This window comes from Phodopus roborovskii, unplaced genomic scaffold, assembly GCF_943737965.1.
Source record: "Phodopus roborovskii unplaced genomic scaffold, PHOROB, whole genome shotgun sequence".
Lineage (NCBI taxonomy): Eukaryota > Metazoa > Chordata > Mammalia > Rodentia > Cricetidae > Phodopus > Phodopus roborovskii.
Genome location: NW_026126434.1, coordinates 26,184,308 through 26,207,044, shown reverse-complemented (window position 1 = coordinate 26,207,044; position 22,737 = coordinate 26,184,308). Strand labels below are relative to the sequence as shown.

At 51.1% G+C, this 22,737-nt stretch overlaps 1 protein-coding gene across 1 annotated transcript in view; it reads right to left on the bottom strand.

Annotated features, from left to right (window-relative positions):
• Nucleotides 1-686: 686 nt before the first annotated feature.
• Mdga1 (MAM domain containing glycosylphosphatidylinositol anchor 1) overlaps nt 687-22,737 on the bottom strand; it is a 51,379-nt gene continuing 29,328 nt past the window's right edge. Inside the window, exons 7-21 of the mRNA XM_051186588.1 lie at nt 20,835-21,009; nt 18,780-18,976; nt 17,913-18,045; nt 17,442-17,711; nt 14,835-15,164; nt 11,110-11,406; nt 10,420-10,704; nt 8,875-9,026; nt 7,795-7,972; nt 7,517-7,540; nt 6,426-6,578; nt 5,958-6,092; nt 1,920-2,050; nt 1,613-1,721; nt 687-1,038 (exon numbers count right to left, since the gene is read on the bottom strand). Coding sequence (XP_051042545.1) covers nt 947-1,038; nt 1,613-1,721; nt 1,920-2,050; nt 5,958-6,092; nt 6,426-6,578; nt 7,517-7,540; nt 7,795-7,972; nt 8,875-9,026; nt 10,420-10,704; nt 11,110-11,406; nt 14,835-15,164; nt 17,442-17,711; nt 17,913-18,045; nt 18,780-18,976; nt 20,835-21,009 — 2,661 coding nt within the window. The 3' untranslated portion in view covers nt 687-946. The remainder of the gene's footprint in view (nt 1,039-1,612; nt 1,722-1,919; nt 2,051-5,957; nt 6,093-6,425; nt 6,579-7,516; nt 7,541-7,794; nt 7,973-8,874; nt 9,027-10,419; nt 10,705-11,109; nt 11,407-14,834; nt 15,165-17,441; nt 17,712-17,912; nt 18,046-18,779; nt 18,977-20,834; nt 21,010-22,737) is intronic.

Sequence of the window (22,737 nt, the reverse complement as noted above, 5' to 3'; positions counted from 1 at the left end):
TCCCTATCAGATTAAATACCTAAGAAACAGGGGACCCACTCCACTCATGAACTAGCTCACTGTTCTCTGTGGGAACATGGAATCGCAGAGATGGGACTCTGTGTTCCTGTCAAAGCCTAGCCCCACCTGGGAAAATGGCATGGACACCACTCCTCACACACCATCAGCTTCTCCAGAAGTCCCAAGCTTGGATTATCTGGAGTGGGGCAGGATGCAGGGCAGTCCTCACACTGCACATACCCTAAGCCCTGTGCTGGGTCCCTTCCAATGGGGCACAGTGGGGAGGGGAATATGACATCTCAGGGACAGGGAAGGGGGTCTGAGTTGATCGGTGCCTCAACTATCCAGCCTGTCTCCACACTCTGGGGACAGTTGCCTGCAGCAGGTGCCTCTTCCTTCTCGGCCGCTGATCAAGGGACAGTCAGAGAGCTCACAGAGTCCCACCTGGCCTGCCTCTGATCCCTGTGACCTCCATCCAGACAGCACAAGTCTGATGTGTTTGCCCACACCTGGCTCCCTTCGGAAAGCCTCTGGGCTGGAGTTTGGCCTTGAGTCAGGGGACAGGGCAAGGTCAGAAACAGTGCAGTGCAGCTAAGAGGAGGCCAGTGTCACACCGAGGTCCTTGGAGGTGCCGGATGCCATTCGGGTAAGTCCCTTGTCTCCATAGTAAAGAAGGTGCTGGCAGGTTGGATAGAAACTTGTGCTTTAATATATCTGTGTGTGTGAGTGTAAGTGTGTGAGTGTGTGCGTGTGTTGAACAACCACCAGAGCCTGGCCTGGCCTCTGTCCATGTTCTCCGCTTATTCTTGCAACCAATGAAGGCCCCCTCCCTGGCGGGCCGGCCCCGCCCCTGGGCACCCCGGCTGGCAGGAGTCAGTCTTTGGTACGATGTGGACACTTTGGTGTGCCGGGGGCAGGGTGGGGTGTGGGGGCCACACAGCTCTCATCATCTCTGCAACGCCAAGAGGGAGATGGCCATGGATGTCCAAAGCTGCAGGCTGGGCAGGCGGGTGGCTCTGCTGCCTGGCATCACCACCACTGTGACACAAGATAGAGAAGAGTCAGGCCAGGGCTCTGGTTAGGTCCAGTATGTGTGGGGAGGGACAGAAAGATAGGCATGAGGCACCCCATGACTCTGCTTCTCTTCAGGGGGTGAAGCAATCCTGAAGGTGGGAATTTGTACAGTTATCACAGGAAGTTCACACTCTTGAGGGTTAACACAGCGTGCTGCTGTTCATGCTCACCAAGACACAGAGCAAAGGACTAGACCTCAGTTTCTTTACCTACAAAATGAGTCTAGTAGTATTTGGTACTCTAGGGAGATGCCAGGGGCATTAAGCAAAGCCTGCTATGCATTACACGGTCATTGCTCGGTCAACCCGAGCTCTCGGTATTGGAAACACTTGGGCTACAGGCACGTACTGCAGACATGTCAGCAAGCCGAGGGGAGGCAGGGCCCGTGGCCTCTTTCAGTCCTCCCTTTCCCTCACCGTCTGATCAGAGTGGTGCCCAAGTGGGTGCTCATTAACATTTCTCCGAGTCCATGCACCCTAAAGCCCTCCCTAGCAGCCCTCCTCCCACCCCATCCCCCAACCCACTTCAAGTCACATACCTTTGTTGGGATCCATCTGTCTCCGGGGACATTCTCCCTTCTTCAGTGTGACATCATCTATGGCAATATCCCCCAGGTAGCCCGAGCCTCGAACCCCCTCAAAAATAATCTGGGGTGGGGTCAGAGAGTGGGGGAAGGGTTGGGGAAGTTGGGCCTGGCACCAGAGTCTCCCCACCTTTTCACCTCAGGCTACCTGGAAGCCCCCCATCCCCAGCCTTACCCTCCCAGGAACCTGCACAGGACCTCCCTAAGAGCCTCTGGCCAGGACAGCCACCTGCCCTAGGAACAGCCTTCACCACCGACTCACCTGGAAGGGCCCACTGGGGTTGATGGGCACATGGGTCTGCTGCCACGCATTGCCCTTGTTGCCGCTGAGGGACCAGGCATGCGTATCTACAGTGCCTTTGTTCCTGGACCGCACCAGAAGATTGAGGGAGCCTTTGGCAGGAGAACAGAGGGTGTGGTGAGGTTGGTAGTGACACCCTGGCCTTCTTGCCTTCCATAGCCAGCCTCTCCCTCCCTCACCACTGCCCACAGCACTGCCCTGCTTAATGGGATCTGTTCCTGTCCCCAGATGGGCTTGCGGGCTTGCATCGTTCCTGCCTTTTTTCCTTTATTTTCTGTATAATCAATGAAGCAGGCCGTGCACACACACACACACACACACACATCCTGCCATCCCCATCCAGGAGGGAGACCATCCCAGAACAGGCACACCCCTCACCTCGGCTCAGACAGGATTCTCAGGGCGCAAGTGCACACGCAGATGGGAGGTACATGGTTACTGGGGTGCACAAAGGGACCTACCGTTTTAATTTATTTGTATAGTTTAAAAAATTATATATAGATACTTATTTTATTTGTGTGTGTGTGTGTGTAGGCCAGAGGTCAACATTAGGCATCTTCTTGTACACTGACCCTAGAGCTCACTGATTGACAGCTGGCTTGCTAGCAAGCCCCTGGAATTTGCCTGTCTTGGTCCCCATCTCCTCACCCCCATCAGTTACAGATATGCACTGCCACTCAGCTTTGCCATGAGTGCTGGGGATTTGAACTCAGGTTATGTTTGGGTGGCAAACACTTTACCCGCTAAGCCATCTCCCCAGCTCCTTATTTGGACATCTTATGCACTGGGTAAAGCTAGTCTTCTGAGCCATGCTCTCTCTAATACTGATGCTAAGACAAAGCTACAACAAAACAAAACAAAACAAAACAAAACAAAAAAAACTGCTGAAACATAGAATGAGTTTATTTAAGGACATACATCTGAGGGTTACATGGCTATGGTGAATACAATTAAGGTAAGATTTGAAGGACACTAGCCTAGGGGTGCTGAGGTGCAGCCTCAAGGATCTGGGATCCTAGGAGTGCTGGGGGGGGGGGGTTACTAGGAGAGCAGCAGGTTCAGCATACTGAAAGTCACACAGGTGCTATATCCCCTGGATGCGTCTTTCAGCCCCTCATGACCACTGCCATGGCACAAGAGACGTGGCTCTGCAGCAAAGGGAAATCCATTTTCAGAGGTGGCTGGTGGCTGGCATTTCCATGGTGTTGTCTACAGACAAAGCTGCACCATCTGTGATGCCAGATAGACAGACATTTCCCTCCCCCCACATGGAGGGAGAGTCACCAAATGTTACCTGCCTTGGATGAAAGGAGCTGGCTGGGACCAAGGAGAGCTGACGAGACACAAAGTTTAGGGACAGCTGGTGTCTAAAGCTGCCAGGCACAGCGCCTGTGTGTGTGTGTCGGGCGGGGGGGGGGGGTTTACATAGCAGAGCCAGGCTCAAGGCTGGCAAGGCCTCATCAGTCAGGGATGGGCCCCTAACAGGGTGGCTACTTGTCCCAGCAGAACAGGAAATGGCCACCTGGCTTCAATAGATCCCAGACCAGTTTTTTTCAGGTACTTACAAGCCCTCAACTACAAAACAATTTTGAGTTTAGTTTGGGCTACATAAGTTCCTGTCTCAAAAACAATCTTTTAAAAAGATTTATTCATTTTTTATATGTATGAATGTTGGCCTGCAAATATGTATGTGTACCACTCAGTGTGTCTGATGCCAACAGAGGTCAGAAGAGGGCATCAGATGCCCCCAAACAGGAGTTACAGGCTATTTTGAGCCTGTGGGTACAACAGGGTACTCAATCATGTGGGTATCAGAAATTGAACCCAGGTCCTCTTCAAGAACAGCAGATATTTTTTAAGTGTTGTCTCTTTAGTAGAATCAGTGAGCTCCAGGTTCAGTGAGAGACCCTTTCTCAAAAATTAAGGTTGGCACATACCTTTAATCTCAGTATACAGAAGGCAAGGAAGGTGAATCTCTGTGAGTATGAGGCCAGCCTGGACTACATAGTGAGCTCCAGGCCATCCAGAGCTACATAAAAAGACCCTGCCTCAAAACAAAAGCAAACAAGGTGGAACTTGACAGAGGAACAAAGCCAGATGATTGATCTCTGAACCCCACACGAAGGTGCACACACGCACAGACCTATATATATGCAAGCCCCATCTTCCACAGTCACACACTTGCAAGACAACAAGCAATTTGAGGAAAGGTAAAGACAGTCGTGTTGGATGGGCTCATGAAGGGTTGCCCCAGGAGACCTGAGTGAAGGAGGGAGTAGCATTCTGGGCCAGAGACAGTCTGAGCAAAGCCCTCAGAGTCAGGAATGTGCCTGGCAGGTTCAAACGAGGGATGGGGTATCAGCATCAGGTGATGTCAAACAAGGTCAGAGAGGGGTTAGAGCATGGGAGACATGAAGATGGTGACAGGTAGGGTCAAAGGGTCCTGGGCAGAAGAGCTGCATAATCCGGGATGGAGTCTACACAGCTGGATAGTTGTGTCCACAAGTGGGATGTCCTTTCACCTCTGGAATAGCCCACTGGTGACCCACAGGTCTGATGATGAAAGGTCCCCTTAGCAGGCCCAATGTTGCCCCAGCCCAAGCCAGTGTTTGGTCTGCCCCTGGGAAACCCAGAGCAAGGTCTGTGTGTCACAGAGCCTGCTCCCTCAGGCTTTCTGTCTCCCCAACCCCCCCCAGGCATATACCCTCTGTGTCCCCCTGACACTTGGATGCCCAGGACCACTCCAAGCTGATGGTGATCCACCACTAAGACTAGGGAGGACAGAATGAATCGACTGCTCTGAAACTAAACAGAAACATTTAGACAGCCAGGGTCACCATCTTTCCCACCACAGGTGAAACTTCTCCAGACCCAGGCACAGTGCTGGTCTCTGTAGATGGTTGGGGTGGGGCTCTATGAGTGCAGAATCTCCGATCTCACCTCATCCTTGGTTCATCCATTTGGCATGACCCTCCTCCATGTGGAAACTTCCCAGAGTGGACCTTAAAGTCCCTCCCTCAGCTGTGCAGGGCAAGGGGGGTGTGGGGAGAGCATACAAGGGCAGCGAGGAAGGTTTAGTGGACCGATAAGGAAGACTTGCCAGGATGATGGATGGCGCAGAGGGAAATGGTGAGTATAGAAACAGAGTATAAAACAGTGCGGGGAGAGAGGCACCATGCACTGCCTTCTATAGTGGTGGCGGGACCAGGAAGAGCAGGAGGAGCTGTGTACCACACTCTTACAACTTTCAGTCTCTGTAAAATACATTAGCTCTTCCCTAGGGTCTCACTGTCTAGTCCTGGCTGTCTTGGAACTGGCTATGTAGACCAGGCCTCAAACTGACCCCTGCCTCTCCTTCCTAAAACGTGTGAGATCCAAGGCATGCACGGCCACGCCCAGCATAAACCACACTTAAATAATCTTCATGTTCTCGGCAGTCTCCCAAGCCCAGCCTCCAGATGAACCCTGTCTCCCTTGTCATCTGCTGTCATGGTGCTGCCCTTCCACTACCACAGTGGTCACTAACTCCTATCAGATGCCATTAGCAGTCTGAAGGACAGGGACTTGTCCATTTATCTGCTGCATCAAAGAGATGGATGCTGGCTGGTGGGCTCATGGCTGGAAAGTGATGCTCCTACTTGACCTCTCTCCTCATCTGGAGGTCCTTAAGTCACTTCCCCTCACGGCTCAGGGAGACATACTCTTCCAATGCTGTGTTTTAAGATTCAGGGGAACCAGAACTGGGTGGCTGTGCTATGTGGTCTTGAGGAAATGCTGAACTCCTCTCAGTTATATGGATCCCAGTACCTTGCAAGCAGCTGACACACAACCAAAACAGCTAAATTGTACTCTCCATCCTCAGCACCACTTGCCCCTCCCCAACTCCAAGGTTAGCCCACTTGAGAAGCATCAGCCTCCTTGGCAAGTCCTGAGTTGTTCTGTGGCTCCCTCATCCTCCCCAAGCAGCTCACACCATCAGAATTGCAGTCTCCAACTCACCGATGTGTTTCCCATACATGTGGTAGAAGAAAGAGACACAGTAGAACTTGGCGCTGGCGTTGTACAGGGGACTCACCAACCTTGCACGGTCCCCCAGCTCCCGAGGTCTGGATGTCTCAATGAACATGTAATAGCCTGCAGTGTGGGGGGGGAGAGTAGTGGGGTACTAGCAGCCTCTCCTCAGCCACCCAGACTCTGTACAGCTGCTTTCCTCCCTGTTTGGTCTTCAGACCTAGAACAAGCTGCCGAAGCCCATCCCAACCAAGGCTCCTCACCCAGCCTTGCAGGGCTCTGCTCGGAGTTCAGAAGTGCTCAGTTCTATGGACAATTTTCTTCCTTTCTGATCTTCAATCAGGCCAGAGTTCTGTCTCCCTCACAGGGTCCCCTTCACTCTCAGACTGGGGGTCCATAGGCCTAGACCCCTCCCAGAGGCCACCCTCTACTCCTAACAAGAGGTCCTATCCTCACCTTCAGGGGTGCCGCTGATGTCAGTAGGGGGACCAGTATTGGGAGAGCGCTTAGGGTTCTGGGTAAGAGCATTCTGCCGAGTCCAGTCAAAGTTGTCTGTCAGATCCTGGGTGTACCCGCAGATCTTCTCGTCCTCGAAGTGACAGGTGTTGTCTTCGTGAAGGGTACAGGGGGTGGGACAAACAGTCTCAGCCTCAGCCCCCTTTGTCTATCCTTGCCCTCCTCCTATCATCCCTAAGTCAACTTTAAATAATCTAAATCTGGGCCCAGGGCTTCAGGGCCAGAGATACCAGGCAGTGGGGTCCGGGACAGATTTATTCAGGAACAGGACTGCATGCATTCTGGTTTAAGACTTCCTTCCACAATAATGATTGTAGACACATACAATAAAATACACAAGGACTTCAAAGGAAATCAATTATATTGAAATACAGTTGTCAAAATATTCTTGTAATCTTTTATATAATAACAGGGCCTCTTTATTATATAATTAAATCAGAAGATCTAGAGTTAGGTCTAATAACTACTGTGGCTCTGAAATACTAATGAATAAAAATGACATTTACAGATGTCTGCAACAACTGTAAGGCGATGGGAAAACATTGGGTATCTGCAGATGACAAAGTAACAGGTACTGATTATTCTGCTGTGGCTTGTTGTCTATGCTCATCATTAAAGAGCCTGTTAAATTTCTGTCAGAAGCTGGGAAAATAAATAAGTAATGCTGCACCTCTTCAGATTCAGACCCCCCCCCCCTTGCAGGAGCCCAGCAGCGCAGACTAGCCTCCTGCTTCCTGTCTTCCCTAAGTTGCTTTTAATTTAGGGAATTTTATTGCAGAAACAGATGAAATCTGGGCATCCCAACTTGTCCATTACTGGTGGACAGTGCCCTCCACCAACATGCAGTCTTTAAGCCCCAGAACAAACTCCAGCAAAGCATCTCCAGTCCCATCCTCTGTTGCTGGCCCTTCTCCATGGAAACACCGGAAGAATTTATTTCTCTCTCTGAGAATATCTTAAGGTCCCTATGTCCCATCAGGAGAGTCTCTGTGTCCCTAGTGGGTAGGGGAAGTTAAGGACTGGGGTCTCACCTGATAGGTTGGGCGAGTTGATGGCTGAAAAAGCAAGCAAGGAAACCAAACCAAGTTAGTACTGAGGTGTATGGCTATGCAAAGTGTACCCAGGCTGGGGGTGGGGTGAGGGAAGAGTCTTCATATCCACCGACTAGAGGCCAGCAGGCCTGGCCTGCAATACCAGGGTAAGCGTGCACAATGGGGTGCTCCAAGGTCAAGGACTGTCTAGGAGGGATGTATTCAATGGGCCCACCCCTCCTGCTACCACCAGAGCCGCCACCACCACCATCACCTACGCTCTGTGTAGTGGATGATTCGGGAAGCCATGTCACCAGCCCCAAAGGTGGTGTAGGGTGTGAGGCGGATCTCATAGCTGTGGGGCACACGAAGATCAGTCAGGATGTACTCCAGCAGCTGCCCCTTCTCCACACGCCGCACGGGGATGGCCTTGACCATGGCATTGTGCTGGTTCAACTGTGGATACAGGGGAGTTCCCAGATGCCCAGCAGGCCATAGCCTCCCCTGGAGGGGCAGGGGAAGGGAGGGGCAGGCCCTGGAATGCTTCAGGGGAGAAGAAAGAGCAAAAGTCTGGAACATCTGGCCCTCAGCTTCCCCATCTTTGAGATGGGACAATTTGATGTTTCAGGCCCCTTTCCAGTGCTGTCACTATACCACCAAGGATATATAATGGTACTATAAAGTGCTTAGGCATCATAACTCATCTAATTAATACTCAAAACAACAGTCCTCTGAGATGAAATAGTAACATTGCCCCTCTTCACAGATAAGCAAATGAGGGCCAAAAGAGCCTCTGCCCTCCCCAGGTCTTGTCCCCAAGGGCCACAGTCTTCCCCTCCCACGACTGCCTCATGGGCATAGATTGGACCAGGCAGGCATGAGAAAGCTCACAGACTCGGGCTCTGTCTCACAGAGCCCCTGCTGTCATCCCTGAAGACCAGGGTAAATGCTCATTCTTTTTCTTTTATACCCTCCCCCCCCCCTTTGGTTTTTCAAGACAGGGTTTCTCTGTGGTTTTGGAGACTGTCCTGGATCTAGTCCTTGTAGACCAGGCTGATCTCGAACTCAAAGAGATCCTCCTGCCTCTGCCTCCCAAGTGCTGGGACTAAAGACCTGAGCCACCACCGCCCGGTTGTAAATGCTACCCAGCCGTCTTGCGTCTGGTTCTCAGCTGTGCCTAGGGACAGTTCGGAGGGCACAGTGCTCCACAAAGGCTCCCAGCTCTGGCTGCTACATCCAGACTCTTCTGTGGAGGAGGGGCTGTGTCCGGTAACTCCTCCCCTTCCCTATTTCCAGGACCCACCACCACACCACGCCCCCTTGGCCACACCTAACCACCCCCACGACTCCCAGCCCACCTGGCGGATACTGAGTCTGTAGTTGAGCACAGGATCCACAGCGTCTGGCTCCCTCTGCGTCCACTGTAGCACATAGGAGTAGTTCTTGGACACCTTGTGGCTGCGGGTGGGGTTGGGGGTGTCGAAGTAAAACTCCGGGCTGTAGGCTTTGGCTGAGAGGGCAGGGAGGGGGGCATGGGGCCGTGGAGGGTGGAGGTGGGAGAGACAGGGAGAGAGGAGCCATGGGAGGGGGAGGGTCAGAGATGGGAGCAACAAAGAGAAAGGGGTGTTGTGAGGAGAGTTGGCGTTGAGAGGAGAGGGGTTGGGGAGGATGCAGGTGAGGTAAGGGATGGGGTAGAAAGGAGTGGTGGGGGGAGGTTGTAAGTCCAAGAGGCGATGATGGTGAGAATAGCGAGGAAAGGCCAAGGAAGAAACAGAGAAAGATTGGTAAAGACGAGGGCCAGGCATATAGAGGAAAGAAAGAAGAAATGAAGGGTGGAGGTCAAAAGTGGGGAGACAGGGAAAGTAGGGGAACCGGGAAAGGGAAGGAGGTGGGAAATGTCACAGGGGCCTCTGGCTGGCAAAGTTGAGTGGGTGGAGCTCTAGCTGTGCTATTCAGGCGATCAAGTGGTATAGGAGTTGACGGGGACACCCGGTGCCCTGGAGGGGCCATTGAGAAATCTGAGGGTGCCAGGCAACAGGGAAACAGGTCTCCCAGGCTCACTGTCACCAGATCTGGCAGGCAGGCGGCTCTCAAAAAGGAAAGACGAAGTGAAAGGCCACTGGCCACCCAGGCAGCCTGTATTTGGCCTTGGCCCTCTCAGCCTTTCTGCCCCCCCCCCCACATCCTGGCCCATCAGCAGCCCTCTGGGCTCATGGACAGGGAGAGGCCTGATGCAAAAGAGAGGTTGAGAAGGATGTCTGAACATCCAACAGCTTGCATTTCTAGGGTATCAAGGGGGGAGGGCTAGGGGGGATTGTGTTTTGGCTAGCCCAGCCTGGCCCCAACATTCCCCAGTTTTTTTAGGAGCATCTTCTATTCTCCAAGCTATATGCAGGGTACTCAATGGTTTTCCCCATCCGAAGCCTCTGAGACTAAGGACCGCGGGGCCAGGAATCATGGAGAGAGAAGTTATGGTACTGGGTCCAAGTATTGAGTGTGAGCGGGGTTGGAGGGACAGGAGCGAACACAGGGCTGGAAGAGGCTGAAGGCTTCTAAATCTACTATGGTCCTTTGCAGAGATTGGATTTGAAAGGAGCGTGGCTGTAGGAGGCCAAAGAAAGAGACTGACCAGTCACCAGCAGGATCCTTAAGGAGAAAGCCTAGCACAGGGGTGGAAGGGGCGTGATCTTGAGGGGACAGGCCTCAAGCCCTCAAGCCTCTTGAGAGGAGATCAAGGATTGGATCTAGGCTCCACGGGGCGGGGTCTACACCTGGCATGGGCCGGTCTTGGAAGGAGAAAAGCCTAAGGCTTGCAGAAGCCTGACTGCAGATGCTCAGCCAGGTGTGACTGGGCCGGGTGGGCGTGGGCAGGAAAGCGGGAGTGGGGCAGACCAGACACTCACCGGAGACCTGGAAGAGGCAGGTGGCTGAGCCCACGTCGTTGGAGACGCTGCACTCGTAGCTGCCGCTGCTGTCACGGGTCAGGGCATCCAAGCGCAGCTCAGCGTGATCGGTGGCCTCGGTAGCGGCAGGGACAACAGGTGAAGGGGGAAGCAGCTGTCCTTTGAAGCGCCACACGGCCGAGGCAATGCGCTGAGGGCTGCCGCGCAGGAGCGAGCATCGCAGGAGCACGGGACGACCCAGAGCCTGGCGCACGTCCTGGGAACTGGGCTCCACCTCTGGCGGGACTGGGGACCAGGGCTGCCGTCAGTAGGACAATGGAGGAGGAGGCTCATTTGTACCCCCAGTCCCGTGACCCTGACCTGGGAGGCTCTTAGGGCCGATACACACTCACAACTCATTCACACAATAGCCAAGCTCAGACTGCCCTTCAACCATGCTTCCCAGACTGGGCCTCTGGTTGTACCTTAGTGGGTCCCTCGACCAACACGTAACTGAAGACCTCAAAGCCACAGCGCTTGGAGCAATGTCCCTAGACCTAGTTCAAATCCAAGCCTTGCTGTGCAAACCGAGTCAAATTACTTAAATTCTCTGTGCCTCGGTGGAAGGGTCATCAAGAAGTTTTTAGGTGTGCAAACAGTAGGTGGAGGGGTGGGGTTGGCCTAGGCTGGGTGTCTGGGGAGGGGACTCACAATGCACTGTCAGCTGCACTTGAGCCTCCCGGGGTCGTACATTGAAGCCATTGTAACGAGCTGTCTGACAGCGGTAGGTGCCACTCATGTCTCGGCTCACGCGTTCCAGCCGCAGCTTCCCGTCTGGAGTCTCTTCCAAGGCCAGCCCAGAGGGCAGCAGGGCGGCCTCCTTGTCCACCCGAGACCACAACACGGGTGGCCGGGGCTTGCCCCGCACTTCGCACTGGAGCTCGGCAGAAGAGCCCTCCCGCACAATCACCACTGCACGGCCCTTGGGCACACTGATGGTGGGAGGCACTGAAGGAGGGTGGAGAAAAGTGGACGGAGTTAGGGACCCCTGGTCTCTGACGAGGGGTTCTGCCTTTGCCCCTTATCCAGCACGTGGGCCCCACAGCCCCTTGGAATGTCCAAAGCACAGTGCAGTGGCCTTCTCCAGGCCTCTCCACTCCCTACATCTCCACCTCAGGCTCCCCCAACTCAGAAAGAGCCCCGAAGTCAGCCTAACCATTCCACTTCCTAACATCCACACAAGAGTGTCCTGCTTTTTCTTCTTGACGTGCAAGAGGTGAGAAAAGAGCTCCTGAAGGCTACACAAGCTGACCTTGAACTTACTACGTAGCCGAGGCTAGCTTTGAACTCATCCTCCTGCTTCAGACTCTCTCAAGTATTTTAAACCTCTCCCTTCCCAGACCTTCTACTTCTGGCCCTTCAGTGTTACATAGAGATTTATCTTTCTATGTATTTGTGTGTATATGCATGTGTATACACACATGTATGCATTGTCTAAGGAGGTCAGAAGAGGGCACCAGGTCCTTGGAAACTAGAGTCACAAAAGGTTATAAGCTCCCTGGATTTCCAAAGCTGATGCTGGGAACTAAACTCCTGTCCTCTGCCCTTAACAACTGAGCCATCTCTCCAGCGTTTCTTGACTTCGATATCAGCACACCACATTGAGTCTCTTTCCTGACATCCTGTATCACTTCTTCCAAAGTAATAAGGACACTTGGTTTCAGAAGGGCACACCACACAGAATAAAGACTACATTTCCCAGCATGCTGCTGGGAATGGGATATTAAAGAAAATAAATGTCTTCCTGCGGATCAAAGTAGATCACTGGCTGCAGGTGGAACTTCCATCATGAAGGAGGTGACAACAAGCAGTGCTTCTGGAGTCCTGAGACTTTCAGAGACCAGTCGCTACCCTAAACCAGTTGGCTCACCAGCCTTCCATATGATGAGGCAACACACATCTAGTCTGTGTGCTTTGTGCATGGACCCCGCACCTGAAACATGCTAAGTCAGCAGCATTGCAGCTGAGCCACACCCTGTGCTTAAATCACTATTAATTAGAGTTCTGTTATTCACAGCTGAACCCACTCCACCCCAACACACTGCCAAATGGAGGGTTTTGAGAAGACCTCCCTGGGTCTTAACCCACATCAAATGTTTTATCATTAAACGTCAAGTATTGAACATTAAATATAATTAAATATAAAGCAATTATTTGTAAATAACTGTATAAACCAGGCGAAGGTCCAGATATCTAGTTTATATAAATTGTGCCCTGCCAATATTTGTGCATCTATTGGCTTTCCTTTCATGGCTTTCTCTTTGTATTTTGGAGCCAGTTCATTCATGTCCCCCCCACTCCCCATCCACCTACCCTCTGGGTTTAAATTGTTCCCAGAGGTGATTACAAGGCTTCTCTGCTCCAGGTATCAGTCCTGTGAGGCAAATGCAGAAGCCACCTCCCTGAGTCAGACACCTCCAGACCCCCCAGGATGAAGAGCTGCCTCCCACCATGTGCCCTCGGGTTAAGGCTCTGTACTAGGCTCTGAGGAAAAGTCCCTCAGACTCTGCCCTCCATAAACCACAGCCTCAACTCCCATCTGTGACCTGGTATCCCACTCCCGTCTGTGTCCCAGCTGCATGACACCTTTGTGAGGAATCCACTCACCTACCCTGAGACACACCTAGTCTCCTACACTGTGGGTTCCCTGAGTTCTTTCTTCGTGTTGTACCCCTCACCTGGCAGAGCCCACAGCACCCTCTAAGACTCACATGGAACACACCTCCTAGAGAAAGCCTTCTCTGACTTCCTAGGCAGCCCGGCTTTCCTTCACTAGTGTCCCCTTTACAGACTCCTAGGCAAGAGTTCCAGCATTTTCCCTGCCCTCTCCCTTCTCCCAACAGCCCTAGCTCCCTTGCCCAGACAGTGAGTTCTGAGGAAGGGGCTGGGGGTGCTGGAGTATGGGTTCTTAGCTTCCCACAGTTTTGCACAAAGCTGCAAAATGAGTGTGTGCTCTTTGCAGAGTTCCCATCCACTCTGAGGTCCTACTCGAGCCTGGCTCCCTTTAGAAGCCTTTTCTGCAATCTCCAGCCTCACTGGGCTTCCCTGTGTGCAGATGTGGGGGTGGGAGCCTCCTCTGAGGCTACTCGGTCTAATTGCCCATCGAGAGAAATTGAGGCCAGAGCTTAAGTGCCAAAGGAGGAAATACTCATAACTGTTAGAGCTGTCGCTGTGATGGTCACGTGACTCACCAGCCATGATCAGATGGCTTCCCAGTAGAAGGTCCTGGAGCCCTCTTCCAAAGATCACCCTCCTCCCCCGGCCTCATGCCATCCTCCTACAGTGCCAAGCACAGATCCTTGCCTGGGCTCTCAAGCTCAAGTTTCTAAGGGATGATTCTTCTGCAGCAAAATGAGAAGATAAATTGCTACCCCTGACAGGTCTGTGAGATACTCCATGGTTAAAGGCACTTGCAACAAACCTGACCACCTGGGTTTGATCCCTGGGACCCACATGGTAAAAGGAGAGAACAAACTTCATCAAGTTGTCCTCTGGATTTCACATATGTACACGGTACATGTCCACACATGCATATCCACACAAAATAAATGAGTAAAGTAATAGGAAAAAAAACTCTGCCACCATAAGTCACAGAGGTGAATAAAGAAATCATACTCTCATAGGAATACATAGTGAACACTCAGTTTCCTATTATCAACTCATCATATTATAATAATTATTATAAGAATAAAGACCTGACTCATTTCACCATGGCCCATCATAGGATACATTCCATCCCCTCAAAATCCATATGTTGCCATCCTAAAGCCAGTGTCTGAAAAAAATGTGACTTTATTTGAGGCAGGACTTTTTTGAGGCTGAAGCCAATGGGATCTCCCCCAACCTGGTCTAGGACATAGACATGAACAGGGAGACTATGCCACTGGCCAGCCAGGGAGCCCAACCCTGCTGGCACCTTGACCTCAGACCTCCAGCCTCATGGCTGAGAGGTCCCCAGGGTAGCCTCTCTGAGTTTGTATCATTCCACTCTCCTAGACACTGTTCCTCTCCCCCCTTGGTGACTTTTCATATGCTGGTTCTGAGGCCCCAGTGGCTCTCTTTGCTTAGCAAACTTTAGCTCCTCCCTCAGACCTCATTCAAATTACAGTGTGCAGTGATACGTTTATTCATGACCTGTCTGAAATAGGTCTGTCTTCCTGCCAAGTTCAAGAAATGCAGCATCTACTGTTCCCATAACTCTACCCCAAGGCCTGTCATGGTGCCTGGCTATGACAGGGACCCAATCTGTGTGGCATGAACAAATGGTGCCCTCCTCCCTCTAGACACCCATATGTAAATTGTTGTGTCCCCTTCCCCCCCATAACACATACCACTTTGGGTCTCCCTGGCTTCCCCACAGCTCCTGATGCCCCCACCTGTCTCAGAGGAGATGTTGACCTCAATGCTGAGGTCAGGCACTGGAGATCCCGGGAAGGAGGCCATGCATAAATATGTGCCATAGTCGCTGAAGTGCAGGTCAATGAGCTCCAGGCTGCTGGTGATGGCGGGTAACTCGGGGTCATTTCGGGTTACCAGCAGCCGCTTGGACATGCGTGCTGGCTTGCCATTTTTGAACCACTGGTAGGTCACCTTCTCCTGGGGCACCGCATCTACATGGCAGGATAGCTTCAGGTCCTGGCCGAGTTGAATGTTCTCGCTCTCTTTGATCATGTCAGGGGTGATCTGGAACGTGGCATTCTTCAAGGCTGTAGGGAGTGAAGAAGGGCTGGGGTTTACCCAAGGACAGGCATCCATGTCCCACCCCAGCTGCTCCTCTCAAATTGGTTGCATCCCAACCCTGTATACATACACACACACACACACACACACACACACACACACACACACACACACACACACTTCAGTCTGGAAATGGCTCCAATGGTTCAGGGTTTTTCAATAGCTTTAAAGAGCTCAATGCAGAAAAGTGAGATTGGTGCTGGCTCCAGGCATTATTAATCAGCACACTCCATCAGTGAGAGGTGCTGGCCCAGGCATCATTCATGGATTAGTGCATCTAACCTGTCCTGCTGTCTCTGGAGGAAACTGGGGCTCAGTCAGTCTATCACATGCTCCCAAATCATTCTTGCCCATATACTGCTTTATTTTCAACCTTGTGTATACAAAGTACCGATATAAAAGGGAATATGAGACTCAATAGCTGCTCTATCTAGCATGGACCCAAAGGAAACTGAAGAGCAATTAATTGCACTTCTCCCCCTTTTACTGTCTGAGTCTTTAGAGCAAGCCTGCATGATTTTTTTTTTATGATAAAAAGCCAATGTGATGCTCTTGCATGTAATTGCATGACATCACATGGTTTAAAAAACTTAGGGTCCAGATGCTTTTTTAAATGTGGGTCTTGTTTGAAGTCAGTTCAAGCCTTTAATGGGTGGGGTGCTAACTTGACAGAACACTGGAACAGTGGCTTGCAGATCAGGACTGGGCTGGACAAGGCAGGCTGCAGAGCCACCCTGAGAGGTGACCACAACTATAGATGTCCAGAAAGATCTCTCTACCTCAGGTTTTCAAGGTCAAGTGGGATCAGATGGAGACAACTTATCTTTGATGAGGAATATGCTGTGGAAGAGAAAGCGGTGGCCAGAGAGCTCCAATCTTGTTAATTTATTTCTCAAGCCAAGCCAGGTACACAAGAGCTGGCTTCTTGCTGGAGTAGACCCGGAAAGAGACTGTCTGGTCATTGAGAGGCAAACACAGAAGCCAGTCTGAAGAGGCTCAGTTCCGTTTGTCAGCACCTGCACTTGACTTTCAAGGCTAAAGGACTGGGAACATGCCTGGATCTTTTCTTTTTTGACTTGTTATTTTAAAAAATGTTTTAAATGTGTATGAGTGTTTATCTATGTGTATGTATTGCACCACATGTGTGCACAGAGCCCATGGAGACCAGCAGAGGGTTTTTTCCCTTGGAACTGGAATTATGGGTGGTTGTAAGGCACAGTGTGGGTGCTTGGAACTGAATTTGGGTCCTGTGTCAGAGCAGCAAGTGCTCTTAACTGCTGAGCCATCTTTCCGGTCCATGGTTTTGTTTTGTTTTGTTTTTTTGAGACTGAGTGTCAGGCAGCCCAGGCTAGCCTAACTTCCTACGTAGACAAGGATGACCTTGACTCCTGATCTTTCTGCCTCTACCTCTCAAGTGCTGGAATGACAGGTGTGGGCCATCAGGACCGAAAGTTTGGGTCTTAAAAAAAAAAAAAAAAAAAAAAAAAAAAAAAAACACCTACCACTGCACAAGCAAAAAAGAAGGAGGAGGAGAAGCAGTAAACTCCAGATTGATTACAACAAGCGGCTAAAATGAAAGCAACCAAGGCTGAGGGTTGGTGAGGAACACATCTGCACTTCTTTAGACCTTCAAGTTTGATATTGTTTTACACTTAGTAAATGGTCTTCATATTCAATGACATTCTGTGATACTGAAGACTTGTACATACACACCTTTAATCCCAGCACTCAGGAGGCAGAAGTAGGTGAATCTCTGTGAGTGGAGGAAAGCCTGCTCTACATAGTGAATCTCAGGCCAGCCAGAGTTATATAGTGAGACACTGTCTCAAAAAAAAAAAATTTAATACATATATGGTCTATAGAAATGTGTGTTATTGCCACTTAAATGTGGCCAAACTGCAGCTAAAAAGAAAGCCAGGACATTTCCCTTGAAGCCTACATTACACACATTTATTTTTGGGTTTTTTGTTTTGTTTTGTTTTGTTTTCAGCCTCCATTTACCAGTCTAAAAGTAACTTTCGTCAGTACCAGCCCTTCTTCTGAATTACAAATTGCAGCTTTCCTACCCCTAGTGGTAGACTGCTGAATTGCAAGGGAAGCAGTGTGCCTAGAATATGGCACCCTGATGCACCTCATCCGCTGTGAAAACCAGATGGTTCCCTCTCCCAGTTCACCTGCAGTCCCTGAAGGACAGAGACCCTGTTCACCTCACAACTTCCCACCAACCCCTCCAGGTCACTTACATCGCACCAGCAGGTTGACCGTCTTCTTGGCTGGGTTGCCTACATTGTTGGTAGCTGTGCAGTTGTAGTAACCCGAGTCCCGGGCCTGTACTGAAGGGATGCTGAGGGTGCCACCCTGAGCCAGAGCACCCAGGGGCAGTGGGCCAGGTCCGTGGGACCAGTGCAGCTGGGGGAGGGGATCGCCGCCTGTCAGTAGACACTGCACTGTCACATTCTCCCCAGGGTTCACCACCAGAGTTTCGTTCACAGACAGCTTCAAGGCTGGAGGTGCTAAAGGGACAAGGAGGTTGGGTCTCAGGAGACTTCCAGTGCTAAATGAGAGGGAGATGAGGGCAATAGAGAAACCTGGGTAGGAAGAGAGGCCAGGGACACTCGGCAGGGATGAGGGAAACCCAGGGATGCTGGAGAGGAAGATCTGGGCGTTAGGGTAGGGAGTGGGTCCAAGTGGGTGTGGCTGGGATAGTCTTGAACCTGTGGTATTGGTGAGCCGGAAGGTGATAGCCTTATCTGGGATGCCACACACATTTCGCACGGACACCTGGCAGGTGTAGCTGGCATAGTCTTGGGGTCGCAGGTTCTTCAGCTTCAAGACCTTTGTCTCCCCCTGGATGGCAGTAGATCATTGGAGTGAGAACCTGGTTGGGTCTCTTGGGGTCACCCACATTCATTTTTCTAACCCGAACCACAGACTGTAGGCAATTCCTGTGCTAGTTCTCATCTCCTCAAGCCCTACCCTACCATCTTCCCTGGAAGATGCTCCCATGGGCTTCTCTGGGGCAGAAGCAGCCCCAGAGATTAGGTCCAGGATTGGGGCCTCAGTGTCCCTTTCTGGGAAGAGGAGGAGTGACTTGTGGCTTGTAACCCACATAACATGGGACAGGTCCACAGGCCACGTAAGGATCTGACGGTCCCTTCTGAAAGCCCTCCCTGGCAGAATGGCTTTGTCACCATCTCCTGGAACTGTGGGGAAACATGGACTGAGGGAGACCTTTCCACCGAAACTCCTATAGAATCTGCCCATGGATCCCCATCTCAGCCACAGGAGCAGGCACAGATGGTTTGCTTGTCCTTTGGATGTTTTTTTCCTATCCAGCCATGCTCTGGGAGAACATGTTGCCTTCAAGACTCTGCTGTCTGGGACTCACCGTGCCCTCTGACCTCTCTATTCTTTGACTTTTCACCCCAGGCTGTGTGAACTCTAGTACAGTTGCCTCCCACCAAGGCGCTGAATTGTTGAGCTCAGGCCAGTGTCCAACAGTCCAGGTCACCAGGCCTCAGCCCCTTATGGGCTATCCTTGAGGGGTACAAGAGTGTGGGAAGCCAGCTGCTCATCCTGACCTGAGTGTAGAGAGGCTCGTAGATGTCAACCCCATTGTCCTGGCTGTGGGACAGTGTGTCAGAGCCCCTCTTCCAGATAAAGCGGGCGGGTGGGTTGGAGCTGACAGTGCAGCGTAGAAATACCGTCTTCTCCTGGTAGAAGTTGCCTCGGACGTCACTCACAGTCTGGTGTACTGTCAGCACGGGCTCATCCAAGTCTGCAAGGACACCAGACCCAAATCAAAATGAGGTGACCCCAGAGCAGGGGGCTCAGGCTCCTTGAAGCCCTTGGGGAGAGCAGAGCCACTCTGAAAGAACATGGGAAGCTGATGCCTGCCTTTTGTTCTGCAAGGTTAACCAAGTTGCTAGAGGCAGGGGACTGAATCTAATGTCTTCCGGGGCTCCCTACAAGGGACCTATGTGGAGCCTCAAGCTCAGTACCTTTCACAGGCTGGAATGGGCAGCCATAGACTGGAAACAAGTTGAAAGTTAAGTTCAACTCCCTCATTGGCTGTGATTTTGTAGTGTGACCTGCCTATGTTTCTGGGCTTCAATTTCCTCATTGTCCACTCAGACGAGATGGGTAGCATTCAGTTCTGTTTAATGGACACAGAGATTTTCTTTATGCTGTAGCTTTTTTGAGTTTTGTTTTTGTTTTTGAGACAGGGTCTCACCTATCCCAGGCTGACCTGGAACTCACCATGCAAACGGAGGCTGACCTTGGACTTCTAATACTCCTGCCTCTGGGACCCAAGCTTGGGTCTTACAGGCATGTACCACCATGCTCAACTTATGCAGTGTGTGTGGGGGGGGGCGGGGGGAATCACGCCCAGGGCCTCTGCATGCTCAGCAAGTACTCTTGATACCCATTGAGCTACATCTCAGCCTGAAATTTCTTTTTAGCACTGATGCCTAGAATGCCCAAAGGGTGATGATCACCTATGGGGTGCTATTGACTTGAAGGGGTATAAGGGAATTGCCTAGCAGGCATGTCCAACATTTTGACAGTGGGACATGATGCTTTCATCTAGAAAGCTCATGGCTGAGCTTTCTCAGGACAAAAGAAAGAGAAAAATGAGCCTAATAATGTTGTAAGTGAGTTTTGTGCCAGGCTCTATTTACAGCCATCAATGGGTGCATGTCATCTCCAGACCACAGGTTGGACCAGCCCTAGTCTAGATCCTAGTCAGAACACACTACATCTGGAAACCAATGGCGCTTACACTTGTGCAAATATAAACAATTACTGAACTGGTGTCTTAAGAGCATCCTTGATATCAGGCCACATTCCCTGTCACTCCCATAAGAACTTCTAGAAGTTGAAGTTGAGCCCAGGGATCAGCAGGATTTTTGTTTGTTGGTTTTAGTTTTTTTGAGACAGGGTTTCTTTGTGTAGCCCTGACTGTCCTGGAACTCGCTTTGTAGACCAGGCTGACCTTGAAATTACAAGAGATCCACCTGCTTCTCCCTCTGGAGTTCTGGGATTAAAGGTGTGTACCACCACCACACCTGGCTAAAGGATCAGCAGTTTTTAAAAGATTCCTGAGGATAGGAGAGATGGCTCAGAAGGTAAAAGAACCTCCCACAGAGCCTGATGATGGAAGTTTGATTCCCCAATGCTAGGAGAACAAACTCCTGTAAGCTGTCCTGTGCCCCTGTCCCCACTACAAACATAAATAAAATCTTAAGCTTTCCTCAGAGAGTGTATCGTACAGCCAGGGCTGTGATGGGGGCCCACAATTGCACAGGGTGGTAGAGAGGAAATCCCGGAATTGTCCCTGTCCTCAACTCACATAGGAAGCTATCCTGCTCTGGTGCCTTGCTTTTCCTCCTGTGGAAGAACTATAATCCTGTCCACTTTAAAGGGCTGCATCAGAGTCCGTGGGAGGTGGGCGACATGGGAATGAAGGACAGGTTTGGAAGAAACAGCTGTCCATTCCCAAAGAGAGGGATGTCTCTTTGGGGTCTTCCACCATGATGCCACTTCTCAATCCTACCCCTTCCCCAGCCCTGGAAGCCGTCGTCTGCAGGGACACGGACTGGCAGGGTACAGGGCCGCATGGGGCCTCGACTCACACTGCACATCCACACGGATGGACTTGATGGCCGGCACGCCCACTCCATTCTCTGCCTTGCAGTAGTAGCGGCCGCCCTGCGTGCGGGCGATGCGCTCGATCCGCAGCGTCTCGTTGAACACCGAGGTCTCCTGGAACTTGTCCGATGCGCTGCCGGCAGTCTTGGTCCACCGCACCTGGGTGGGCAGTCATCGCACTGAGGGCCCTACACAAGCCCTGTCTGCCCCATGCTCTCCAGGGCACAGGAGAGAGTGGACCCAGGCCTGACCCAAACAGGCGGCAGGAAGGCACAGGTGACCACCTCAGGACACCATAGTGAAAAGAACTGCTGGGTAGAAGTCAAGGTCAGAGGGAAGAAGCTCTGCCCAACTAAGGTTCCTGCCCAACTAAGTTGCCTAGCGTTAGCGGAGGATTGGGTGAGTATATACTTAGTGCTGGGAAGACTAAACAAACTGTGTGTGTGTTAACCCACTTCTGAGCTTAGTGACCTCATAGGTTACTCAACCTTCAGTCTCACTCCTGGATGTAAAGAGCTCTACCAGAAGTCAGTCTCCAAAGGTGGGCTTCTGGGCTCCCCTCTCCTCTGTGTGCCTGCCCACTCACTGTTCTGAAGCTAATAGGCTTCAGCAGAAGAGAAACTAGGATAGGGTGTGTAACTAATTTCCACCATGGCTTTGATCTGCTCCTCAGCCAGCTCTTCTGCCCTGAGTATTCCGGTGGAGGGGAGCCTAGGCGGCTACCCTCTTTCCTCTGCAGAGTCCTCCAGCCTCAGTCATGTGCATTGACTGACATCCAGCCTTGTGAGAGACCCTGTGTCAGACTCAACGGATGCTGGATTCCTGCCACTGGCGCTGGGAGGCAGGAAGGGTTCCAGGACCCAAGCCCCTGCATTTTGAAGTATTTGCCAGTCAACAATAACTAATATAGCGTAATGCCTACTTTGTAAGTTATGAGGCTTAGGAAGTGAAGCACTTAAAGGTAGTGCTATTATTAATAGTCTCTCGGTTAATCGCTGATGCTCTATGGTTTTACCTTAATTTGTCATGTGGATTTTAACATACTATTCAAAATTTGGATTTTGGTTTGGGTAAGGTCTTTTGTTTTGTTTTGTCTCATTTATTTCTGTATACAATGTGCCTCCTTTGGAGGCCAGAAAAGGATGGGGAACCCACTGGAACTGGAGTTACAGATGCTATTCTTTTTTATTTTTTTTTCCTTATCTCAGGTTGGGTTCGAACGCTAAATAACTGACAGATAATTTTAAAGTCCTGATTCTTCTGCCTCCACCTCCACAGTGACTGGAATCACACGAGTGTAGCACCATGTCTGTCAATGTACTGCTGGGGTCAAACCCTGGGCTTCACCTGTGCTAGGCACGCTACTGATTGAACTACAACCTCAAACCTCTCTTTCTTCATTTCTATTGCTTCCCCAGAGTTGTGGTTAACAGCCTCAGATCTGTCACCCAATTTCCTAATTTCATCTTTAGCTATCTCTGGTGTATTAAGGCCATTCTTTAAGAAAGACTACTGCTTTTATTTCTGTGATTTCTGATTGCCTTTCCCTATATCAAACTGACCAAGACAAAGAGCAGGGTTCTGCCTCCTCTAAGTGCTATGCCCTGTTGTGACTCTGGGGACAAACTTCTGGTCCCCTTCATAGGTAGAAGCTCTTGCTGGGGATCCACTTCAGCTTAGTCCCAGATGGACCTGTAGCCTTGCTGTGGTTTGGACATGCATGTCCCCAGAAGGTTTGTGTGTTCAAGGCTTTGTTGCTAGCCAGTGGGCCTTGGGGAGGTGTATTATCGATGGGTTCAGATTTAATTACCTTGAGCTTGTGGGAACTGGGACATGTGGACTAGTCTGAAGAAGTTTGTCACAGTAGGGGCATGCTTTGGGACCCTG